Source organism: Megalobrama amblycephala, linkage group LG20 (assembly GCF_018812025.1).
Source record: "Megalobrama amblycephala isolate DHTTF-2021 linkage group LG20, ASM1881202v1, whole genome shotgun sequence".
NCBI lineage: Eukaryota > Metazoa > Chordata > Actinopteri > Cypriniformes > Xenocyprididae > Megalobrama > Megalobrama amblycephala.
This window is the reverse complement of record NC_063063.1, coordinates 23,355,520-23,367,386: the sequence shown is the minus strand read 5'-3', so window position 1 is coordinate 23,367,386 and position 11,867 is coordinate 23,355,520. Positions and strand designations below refer to the sequence as shown.

Sequence of the window (11,867 nt, the reverse complement as noted above, 5' to 3'; positions counted from 1 at the left end):
TGAATGTTTGGTATTTGAATCAGAGCAGGAAGTCCTAGCTGGGAAAAAGTGTGGGTGTTATCCACATGTCTGCCCACTAGGGGGTTCTCAGTGACAGATCTGCTCTGTTTCCTTTACTCAGGTAATGATGCCAGGAAGCAGCCAAGCTGTGGAGGTGGATGAAGTGGAAGATTTGGCACAGTTGGAGTGAGTCAATCATCTGATGCACATTTCCTCATGTAAACTGTCTATGCAACAAAAGGCACACTAGTAAAGAGTGAATTATATGAACAAAACATTGATTTGCATGTTAGATGACATGTTGAGTCTGTTAGAATTGTTGTAAAACATGAAAACTTTTTTCAGAGAGGTGTGTGAGAGTTCTGTTCTGCTGAATCTGAAGAAGCGATTTCATCGGGATTCCATTTATGTATGCATTACTTTTTCTGTATAATCGAATATGTTCTTCTTACTTAAATTCAACATTATTAAAACATGTTATTAAACCAACAGACGTATATTGGCAATATGCTTCTGTCCATCAACCCCTTCAAGCCTCTCAACATCTACACTGAGGATCTGAGACAGCAGTACCAGGGTAAAGAGAAGCACAATAATCCACCGTGAGTGCTTTCACTATGAGGGCTCAAGCATTGTTTGGCTATAGATATATTTTTTTGACATATTAGCTGTAGGCACATAATGTTTTTCTTTTTATAAGAAATTAGCAATGATAATGAAAGAAAGATTTTCACTGTCCCTGCAGTCATATATATGCCATAGCAGATGCCGCCTTTTGCCAATCTCAGAATACAACCCAGGAGAACTGCATTATCATAAGGTGAGGAGGATTATGGGTATGATTCATATGCATATACATTTATACATTTACATACATATACACAAACATATGCATGTACATACACATATACGTACACATACATAGCAATATACATATATAATGACCAGCTGACTGTACATTATCCATTACATATATGTATAAAAGTATATGTATACATATTTCTATATTATAGGGGAGAGTGGGGTAAGATGAGCCATTTTTTACTTATGTGGTCCTCAAGATAAGGGAAAATGAGACAGAAGTACAATGAAAGTATTTAAAGTAATTTCAGGATGTTTCCTATCATTTTAAATGATCAGAATACATCTATGACAAAGGGTTCTAAAAATATGGCTTCTTATAAAAATGTGTTCCTCTGGCTCAATTTACCCCAGGTTAGGGGTAAGTTGAGCCGAGTCAGTAGGTGGGTGTAAACTGACCATCTAATTGAATCTGAATCAAACCCATGTGAAATTTTAAAGATAATGTACCTATTTTAAAAACGAATTTCCTTTTACAAATATTCTTTGTAAAAATATTTTACAAGCATTTATTTTTTTAAAGCTAAATTAAACAACATAAAACAACCAAATTAAGTTGAAATTTTAGTATCTTTAATTGTTTGCATTTCTGAAATAATATGTTGAACATCAAAGATGTAACCTTCCCATAAACAGACTAAACAGAGAGTTTGTTGAGTAAAATTAAATAAAAACTAAATAAGAATGAATAAATATCACTGAAACTAATAAACATTTTAGTCAAAAGGTTCTTGACATGGTATGTTAGGCCATTAGAGACTACAGGTAGAAAGATATAAATGATTAAACATCCTCTGGTTCGTGTCAGAGAAGGATTTGGTGTACTTGTACACTATTTCTATCAAATAAACTCAAAAATAAAGATAAACTAAACCAGTTGTGTAATATTACATTGAAATGACACCAGTTTATACTTCAGATTTAACTTAAATTCATTGCCTTATGGTGGGGTAAGTTAAAACGCTGGTTCAATTTACTCCACAGCATGTGGCTCACTTTGCCCCATAGCTGCCATTTAAGGAAAAGCTAGCTAGCTTACCAATTCAGAATAATATTTAGCTAAATGACTTGCATGGTTTTATACATTGCTAAATCACCAATATGCATCATAAATAGTTTTAGACCTGGACAAATTTGCTTTGATGAAAAAGCCGTTACATCAGTTATGTTAAATTTTTACTTCGACAAGCCAAAAACTTTTTTTAAAGTAAATAAGCGACTTCCACTCCTCCAACGTGCTTCTCCTTTTCACAGTCTGGCAGAAATGATAGGTGGTTCTAAAATATATGGTCACATGACAATAAAATGGTACAGTTGCCAAGATACAGGGAGTGGCTCATCTTACCCCACTGGCTCATCTTACCCCACTCTCCCCTACATTTGAATGAATGTGAATGTCTCAACAGTGGGCAAAGTGGATCAGGCAAGACAGAGGCTGCCAAGCTCATTGTCCACTACCTGAGTTCCATGTATCAAGGCAGAAATGATAAATTACGCCAGGTAAAGCAATTTACTAATCCATATGAATGATAAGTTTTTCAATAATAAGATAGAAAACTCAAAGAAATATCTTCCTCTCATCAGCCAATGGATGTTTTGCCCATTCTTGAGAGCTTTGGTAATGCCAAGACTATACTGAACAACAACTCTAGCCGATTTGGAAAGTACCTACACATCCACATACGCCAGTAAGTGTACTGCATGTTGTTGGTCTGATTTAAGTGGCAGTGTTAAAAGAGCACAATATGATATTCTTTCTTTTTTCAGTGGTGTTGTTGTCGGGACATCTTTGTCAAAATATCTCCTTGAAAAATCACGAATTGTCTTCCAGGTTAGATGTTTATTCATTAGCTTGCACTTTAGGACATCTGAAATAAATTGAATTGACTGGAACTGTTTCCTTTAGGCTAAGGAGGAGAGAAACTACCATGTGTTTTATGAGCTGTTGGCTGGGATGAATGAGTGGGACAAGCAGGATCTTTACTTGCAAGGAGCTGAAACGTACTTCTATCTCAACCAGGTAAAAAAAAAGCCTGTGAATAGCCCTTGTCTTTGTAATTTTTTCTAATATTTCTAAATATTCCTGTTTTAAATGTTTCTTTGAAGGGCAGGGCTTGTGAGTTACAAGGGAAGCATGACAAACAAGACTTTCTGCTCTTGGTTCACTGCTTGGAGACAATTGGTTTACATGCAGATCAACTTGCAACCATTTGGGCTATTCTGTCATCAATCCTGCAGCTGGGCAACATTTGCTTCAGCTCCTATGAGGTGTGGATGCCCTTTCAAGGACAGTTTTAGCATGTTGAACCCTTTAAAATATGTATACAATAAACTGTGTGTGTGTGTGTGTGTGTATGTGTTTGTCTCTTCACAAAATTAGAGTGAATCGTTTGAAGTCGCCCGTATTTTTAGTGAAGCTGAGGCTCGGAGAGTGGGAAACCTCTTGCAGGTGTCGGCAGAGGCCTTACAGACGGTCATCACACACAGAGTGACTGTAAGCAACTCACACACTCTCATCCAAATACACTTCTCGTGTCCTCAGACTTAAAGGAATATTCTGGGTTTATTCCATAGTAAAATATTCCTTTTGTCAATAATATAGCCATACCACATAAACAATACATGTTAACGTGATGAATTTCTTACTAAATTTTCAGTGTAAACTTTGTTGTCAACAAGTTTTAACAAGAATTAATGTACGCTACTGTTTGGAGACTATGGAAGAGGATTAGGGCCAAGCAATAATAAAAAAATAAAACCATCTCGAGATTAAAGTTGTTAAATTTCGAGAAAAAAGTCGAAATAAAATGTTGAGAATAAACTCATTAAATTACAAGAAAAAACTCGTTAAATTTCAAGAAAAAAAGTCGAGATAAAATGTTGAGAATAAACTCGTTAAATTACGAGAAAAAACTCGTTAAATTACGAGAAAAAAGTTATTAAATTACGAGAACAAATTCGTTAAATTATGAGAAAAATGTCTTTAAATTTCGAGAAAAAAGTCGAGATAAAATGTTGAGAATAAACTCATTAAATTATTAGAATAAAGTCATTAAATTATGAGGAAAAAAGTCGTTAAATTATGAGAACAAATTCGTAATTTAATAAATTTGTTCTCATAATTTAACAATTTTTTTCTCGTAATTTAACAAATTTATTCTCAACATTTTATCTCGACTTTTTCTCAAAATTTTAACGAGTTTTTTCTCGTAATTTAACGAGTTTATTCTCAACATTTTATCTCGACTTTTTTTTCGAAATTTAACAACATTTTTCTCATAATTTAACTAATTTGTTCTCATAATTTAAAATTTTTTTTCTCGTAATTTAACAAATTTATTCTCAACATTTTATCTCGACTTTTTCTCAAAATTTAACAACTTTTTTCTCGTAATTTAACGAGTTTATTCTCAACATTTTATCTCGACTTTTTTCTCGAAATTTAACAAGTTTTTTTCTCGTAATTTAACAAGTATATTCTCAACATTTTATCTCGACTTTTTCTCGAAATTTAACAAATTTAATCTCGAGATATTTTTTTATTATTGCTTGGCCCTAATCCTCTTCCGTAGTGAGTCAGTATGATTTAAAGAAATAATTGAATTTTTCTATTCAGTAAGAATGCATAAAAAAAAAAAAAACGACAGTAAAAAAGACTGTTACATTGTTACTTTTTAAAATAAATGCTGTTCTTTTGAACTTTCTATTCATCAAAGAATACTGAAAAAAATGTATCATGGTTTACACAAAAATATTAAGCAGCACAACTGTTTTCAACATTGATAATAAGAAATGTATCCTGCGCACCAAATCAGCATATTAAAATGATTCAGCTTTGAATTCAAAGTAATAAATTACATGGTAAAATATGTTAAAATAGAAAACAGTTATTTCAAATTATAACAATATTACTGTATTTTGATCAAATAAATGCAGCCTATTTTGAGCATAATCATTCAAAAACTTTAATCTTACCAGCCTCAAATTTTGAAATGTAGAGTAAGTGCTTTTATAAAATTATAAGCCTCAGATTTCTGCCACAATATATTTTCAACCCAGAATATTCCTTCAACACAATAGAAATATCTCCTAAGAACAGTCATTTGTTTCCACAGGAAACAACTTATGATAGGATCTACTGCCCTCTATCTGTGGAAAGTGCCATTGAATCAAGGTTAGACGATTAAATGCTATTAAAATGATTAAGATACGTGATGTATGTGAGGAATATTGACAGATTGCTATTGATTCAGAGATGCCATTGCCAAGACGCTGTATTCTGTGCTGTTTGACTGGATTCTTGAACGCATCAATGACTGGTTGATCCCCACAGAGATGGACAGCACCGTTGGCATTGTGGATATATACGGCTTTGAGGTATCCTGTCCCTCGTTATTACCTTAGTGACAATTTTACTCTTAAATTTCTTGTTTATTGTCTTTTTCACATTTATAGCTGAAGCATATGCGGCATAGTGGCATTGAATTCCCAACTGTTATGCCTCTTAAATAAATATAGCAAGCCTCTTATGAAGTCTGTGGGAGAGAACTGAACAAATGTGTGTTACAGGACTTGAGTGTGAACAGTTTCGAGCAGCTGTGCATAAACTTTGCCAACGAGCAGCTGCAACAGTTTGTGAACAAAGCCCTGGTGGCCCAAGAGCAGGTCAGTTTGTCCTCAGCAATCATATGGGCAATTTATTCTCACTTTTTTCCACCTTTAGAAGAGGCCAAGTATGAAAATGCTCCTCAATACTCTGAGGAGGAGACTCTGAACAAACTGGATTTGAAGGGAACAAGTTTTGATATGTATATACCAATTTAGATACGGCTTGCCAGAATGGAAATAATGAATACTTGAGGGGACTGAGCAAAATAAAACAAATGGTTTGCTGGGTGTGTTTGTGTTAGGAGGAATACAATTCAGAACAGATCCAGTGGTATCCAATAGTTCTGGAAGACTCTAATGGCTGTCTGGATCTGATCTCAGCACGGCCTTATGGTATCCTTCGCATCCTGGATGACCAGACTTGCCTTCCTCAAGTAACTTTTCACACATTCACACATTTCAGCTTCAAGCCAGAGACATTTCAGTCAATATACTTTTGAATATTCTTATTCTACAGCTCAGTGATGGATTTAGAAGTTTTCTTCTACTTATAGGTGTCTAATGTGGTGTTTAAATATCATAAAACTTGATTTTGCACCAAAATGACCCTGTGTTGATTCAAATGCAAATTAGTTTTATACTACAATGGATTTATGGGCCGTCTTTGTCATCGTTCTCTCTTCTTTGGCTCTCTCACCCTCTTTTTTTTTTTGTCCCAGGCTACAGACCACACATTCTTGCAGAAATGTCATTATCACCATGGCAACAATCCCTACTACACCAAGCCCAAAATTCCTCTGCCAGTGTTCACAATATATCACTATGCCGGAGCTGTCACGTATCAGGCAAGCCTGATCTGAGCATTCACAAAATTCTGTATTCATGCCACGTGATTGTCCTGACATTTTACCTAAGAATCTCTATTTTTGTTTTTCCACACCAGGTGCACAACTTTCTAAATAAAAATCACGACCAGTTTCGGCCTGAAGTATTAGAGCTTTTTGCCCGCAGTCGTTTACAGGTAAATTAATCTCATTCGTGTTCATGGAAGCTCACCTCACACCGTCCTCAGTGATTTGTGATGTGTCAAGATTGCAAGAAACTCAGTAATGTGTCCACTATTATATATTCATGAGACTGTCAACATACCCAAACAAAACAAAAGAGTTAGCAACAACTGATATCATTTATGCAAGCTTTAGGTCTCATTAAGTTTTAAAGGACCAATGTTTGGTAACAAAAACCTGTAACAGGTAATTTGAGTGTGTTTTCTTGTCTGTGTAGATGGTGTCGGGTCTCTTCCGGAAGGTTCAGGAGCGTCACATCCAACAGAAAGAGCTGGGAAGAGCAAGAGGTTACAGGACCCCGATGTCAACCGTAGCTGCTCACTTCCAGCAGTCACTTCTAGAGCTCATCACTCGTTTAGAGAGGTCGGCAAATGTCATTCTGCAATATTGTTGTACACAGAACATTTGGTACTGTCATTCAGTTATGTAGTGGTCCAATGTGAGAATATGTACTGATGATGATTTGATTCTGTCTATTTATTCTATGTTTTTTTTTTTTAGATGTAAAACTACATTTATACGATGCTTTAAACCCAACTATGTTAAGGTAATTTAAGTTGACAAAATAATGATTTACATATTATTCTGCATATGAGTTAGCAAGCACAACTGTATTGGTAGACTTTGGTTTGCTGATTTTGGGTGGTTTCAGCTTCCAGGCATATTTGATGTAGACTACATAACCACACAGCTGAGGCATGGAGGGATACTGGAGACCATTCACATACGAAAAGAAGGATTTCCGATTCGCATCCCCTTTGCTCTGTTCATGGAGAGGTAACACACTATGGCAGAATCTATGACATTAAAATACATTATTGGTGGGATATCAGTCATATATCACCATTTTTGTTTGTATGAGTTTTTTTTTTTTTCAAGTTTCAAGATTACTTTATTTATGTAGCACATCAAAGTGCTTCACAAAAGAAACAGCATCATAAGAGTAATAAGAGCACACAAAACCAGAATAAAATAAAACACAAATAGAAAATATAATAGGCAGAAATATAAAACCTAATAGGCCAATGAAAACAGATCAGGTCAGACTAGGGGCCATTCAGATCTCCACTGGCAAGTCATTCCAGAGGCGAGGACCAGTTACCGAGAAGGCACGGTCACCTCTATGCTTAAGTCTGGAATGTGGGATTAAAAGAAGGTTCTGGTCACCAGATCTTAGGCTTCTCGAGGGGATGTACTGATGCAGCAATTCAGATAGGTAGCCGGATGTTTGATTGTGTAAAGATTTAAAAACAAATAATACGATTTTAAAATATATTCTAAATTGAAAAGGCAACCAATGAAGAGCCTTTAAAAGCGGAGTGGCGTGATCCCTATTTTTCTTTTGTAAAAGAAATCTAGAGGCAGCATTTTGGACCAGTTGAAGACGGGCAATTTGAGCTTTAGAAATGCCACAGTATAATGAGTCAGTATAACACAGTATAATACAGTAATCGAGACGTGACGTAACAAAAGCATGCACCGCCATCTCCAGAGTCTTATCAGTGAGGAAATGTATAATTTTTGCAAGTATACAGACATAATGATAATTTATATTGTGGAGGTTATTATTGAGCAGAGGACTGCTATTACTTTTATAAATGATTCAACTCGGTACCCAAAACAGCCTAGTGATCATCTAGCAGCTGCACAGCAACATAACCCAGAACACCTTAGCAACAGCATATCAATGCCCTAGCAACCACCCAGAACACCCGTGCAGTGAGTATTAATTTTTTGTTTTTAAATAAAGCTTTCCAATAATGTTAGCTTACTCTGTGAATACAGTATACAGGGTTTCAGCAGTAAAGAAAACCCTATTAATATTTGTAAATAATTATTTGATTATAATTATATATTTAAATTTTTATATATATATATATATATATATATATATATATAATATATATATATATAATATACACACACACACACTACCGCTCAAACGTTTGGAATCTGTAAGATTTTTAATGTTTTTAAAAGAAGTTTTGTCTGCTCACCAAGGTTTAATTTATTTAATTAAAAATACAGTAAAAACAGTAATATTATGAAAAATTATTACAATTTAAAATAACTGTTTTCTATTTGAATATATTTTACAAAGTAATTTATTCTCGTGTTGGCAAAGCTGAATTTTCAGCACCATTACTCCAGTCTTCAGTGTCATGTGATCCTTCAGAAATCATTCTAATATGATGATTAGTTCCTCAAGAAATATTTATTATTATCAATGTTGAAAACATTACTTTTTTTTATTATTCCTTGATGAATAGAAAGTTCAAAAGAACAGCATTTATCTAAAATACAAAGCTTTTGTAACATTTTACACTACCGTTCAAAAGTTTGGGGTCAGTAAGAATTTTTAGGGCCCGAGCACCGATGGTGTGAGGACCCTATTGGAATTGCTCAGACAAAATTTTCTTCTTCTCCAAAATGAATCACATTTTTGAGGGCCTAAACGTTCTCAAAAACTCATGAAACTTTGCACACGCGTCAGAAGTGGTGAAAATTTACATCTGATATGGGTTTCAGAATTAAGTGTGGCAAAATGACTCGATAGCGCCACCTACAAAATTTCAATTAAGCGCCCTTCGTGCTATGTTTCACGTACAGTTATGAAATTCGGTAGACAGATGTAACAGCCCAATACCTACAAAAAAGCATCTGGGTGCAAAGTTTGTAAACCCAACAGGAAGTGAGATATTTTGAATTTTCTCTACAAAATTTTGGCAGTTTTTGCCATTTCCACATGTTGTACTTTAACGAACTCCTCCTAGAGCTTTAATCAGATCAACATCATATTTGGTCAGTCTAATCTAAAGGCCTTTGAGATGTTAAATTGCGAAGATCTAGAGTTTTCGCTGAAGGGCGTGTTCGTGGCGGCCTGGCAAAGTTCGATGTTTCGCCATGAAACAGGAAGTTGTTGTAACTCGGGCATACAATGTCTGATCTGCCCCAAACTTCACATGTTTTATTAGAGTCCTGACCTGAAGACATCTTCATAACAATATTCAGTTACAGTCATAGCGCCACCTGGGGGCAACAGGAAATGACATGTTTTACACTGTGATTAACTCCACATAGAGATTGAACCAGATCAACATCATATATGGCCAGTCTAATCTTAAGGCCTTTGAGATGTTAAATTGCAAAGATCTTGAGTTTCCTTTGAAGGGCGTGTCCGTGGTGACCGACAAAGTCTGATGTTTCGCCATGTAAGGTGAATCACTTTTTTGAGGGCCGAAACATACTCGAAAACTCATGAAACTTTGCAGATGCGTCAGAAGTGGTGAAAATTTACGTCTGATATGGGTTTCAGAATTAAGTGTGGCAAAATGGCTCGATAGCGCCACCTAAAAAATTTCAACGAAGTGCCCCTGACACTACGTTTCACGTACAGGTATGAAATTTGGTACACACATCTAACAGCCCAATACTTACAAAAAAGTCTCTTGGAGTGAAATCTGAAAACCCAACAGGAAGTGAGATATTTTGAATTTTCTTCGCAAAATTTGGGCAGTTTTTGCCTTTTCCAGGCGTTATACTTTAATGAACTCCTCCTAGAGCTTTAATCAGATCAACATCATATTTGGTCAGTCTAATCTAAAGGCCTTTGAGACCCTAAATTATGAAGATCTAGAGTTTTCGCTGAAAGGCATGTCCGTGACGGCCTGGCAAAGTTCGATGTTTCGCCATGAAACAGGAAGTTGTTGTAACTCGGGCATACAATGTCTGATCTGCCCCAAACTTCACATGTTTTATTAGAGTCCTGACCTGAAGACATCTTCATAACAATATTCAGTTACAGTCATAGCGCCACCTGGGGGCAATAGGAAATGACATGTTTTACACTGTGATTAACTCCTCCTAGAGATTTAATCAGATCAATGTCATTTTTTGTCAGTCTAATCTAAAGGCCTTTGTGACGTTAAATTGCGAAGATCTAGAGTTTTCGTTGAAGGGCGTGTCCGTGGCGGCATGACAAAGTCTGTTGTTCCGCCATGAAAAAGGAAGCCGTTGTAACTTGGGCATACAATGTCTGATCTGCTCCAAACTTCACATGTGTGATAAGAGTCCTGGCCTGAACATATCTATATGCCAATATTCAGTTAGTCATAGCGCCACCTGCTGGCAACAGGAAATGGCATGCTTTACACTGTAATTCCCTCCCAGAACCACATTTCAATATGCCACAAAGTACCAAACATACTAGAAACACGTTAAATCATGCAACACTTGGCTAAGTGCTAATGTATGTGATTAACGCCATGAAACAGGAAGTTGTTGTAACTCAGGCATATGATGGCCGATCTGCTCCAAACTTCATGTGTTTGATAACAGTCCGGGTCTGAACACATCTATATCGCAATATTTGGTTATGGTCAAAGCGCCACCTGTTGGCAGCAGGAAGTGTGGCAATTCAAAATGACTTAATGGCATAATTCTCCTGTATTCATTCGCTTACATGCATGTCGACCACTGTTCTCTGTTTTCCTAAGACCAATGGGTGGCGGTGAGCCCGGGTGCGAGGGCCCTTTCATCGCTGCTTGCAGCTTTAATTATTTTTATTTTTTTGAAAAGAAATTAAAGAAATCAATACTTTTATTCAGCAAGGATGCATTAAATCAATCAAAAGTGACAGTAAAGACATTTATAATGTTACAAAAGATTATATTTCAAATAAACACTGTTCTTTTGAACTTTCTATTCATCAAATAATCCTGAAAAATAAATATTGTACACAAATATTTTGTACAATTGTAAACAATGAATGTTCCTTGAGCAGCAAATTGACATATTAGAATGATTTCTGAAGGATCATGTGACACTGAAGACTGGATCAACGATGCTGAAAATTCAGCTTTGCATCACAATAATAAATTACATTTTAAAATATTTTCAAATAGAAAATGGTAATTTGAAATTGTAATAATATTTAATAATATTAATTAATATTAATAATATTTCATTAATATTTCACAATATTACTGTTTTTACTGTATTTTTAATTAAGTAAATGCACCCTTGGTGAGCAGACGAAACTTCTTTTTTAAAAATCTTACCGATCCCAAACTTTTGAGCGGTAGTGTATAGTTTGGAATTTTTTTTAATGTTTTGGTTTGGTAATATGTCATTTATTTCTGTGATGGCGAAGCTGAATTTTTAGCCACTACATTTTTTTTAAGTAATTGTAATTTATAAAATCTTAAAAATCATGGAAAATATTTAGAATATATTATATTGTATTAAGTAATTATTTTAAGTAGTTATGTTCTGCTTTATATTATTATAATATAAAAAGATAAGTTACAGCTGGAAAAGTCATAGAAACAT

At 35.0% G+C, this 11,867-nt stretch overlaps 1 protein-coding gene across 1 annotated transcript in view; it reads left to right on the top strand.

The window, feature by feature from the left end:
- Nucleotides 1-11,867, top strand: part of myo15b (myosin XVB) — a 40,400-nt gene that overhangs the window by 3,427 nt on the left and 25,106 nt on the right. Inside the window, exons 3-21 of the mRNA XM_048171199.1 lie at nucleotides 122-186; nucleotides 346-409; nucleotides 493-602; nucleotides 746-820; nucleotides 2,268-2,361; nucleotides 2,446-2,549; nucleotides 2,629-2,692; nucleotides 2,768-2,881; nucleotides 2,968-3,129; nucleotides 3,242-3,355; nucleotides 4,977-5,035; nucleotides 5,115-5,238; nucleotides 5,431-5,526; nucleotides 5,772-5,903; nucleotides 6,189-6,314; nucleotides 6,413-6,490; nucleotides 6,754-6,899; nucleotides 7,038-7,083; nucleotides 7,189-7,313. Coding sequence (XP_048027156.1) covers nucleotides 122-186; nucleotides 346-409; nucleotides 493-602; nucleotides 746-820; nucleotides 2,268-2,361; nucleotides 2,446-2,549; nucleotides 2,629-2,692; nucleotides 2,768-2,881; nucleotides 2,968-3,129; nucleotides 3,242-3,355; nucleotides 4,977-5,035; nucleotides 5,115-5,238; nucleotides 5,431-5,526; nucleotides 5,772-5,903; nucleotides 6,189-6,314; nucleotides 6,413-6,490; nucleotides 6,754-6,899; nucleotides 7,038-7,083; nucleotides 7,189-7,313 — 1,898 coding nt within the window. The remainder of the gene's footprint in view (nucleotides 1-121; nucleotides 187-345; nucleotides 410-492; nucleotides 603-745; nucleotides 821-2,267; nucleotides 2,362-2,445; nucleotides 2,550-2,628; nucleotides 2,693-2,767; nucleotides 2,882-2,967; nucleotides 3,130-3,241; nucleotides 3,356-4,976; nucleotides 5,036-5,114; nucleotides 5,239-5,430; nucleotides 5,527-5,771; nucleotides 5,904-6,188; nucleotides 6,315-6,412; nucleotides 6,491-6,753; nucleotides 6,900-7,037; nucleotides 7,084-7,188; nucleotides 7,314-11,867) is intronic.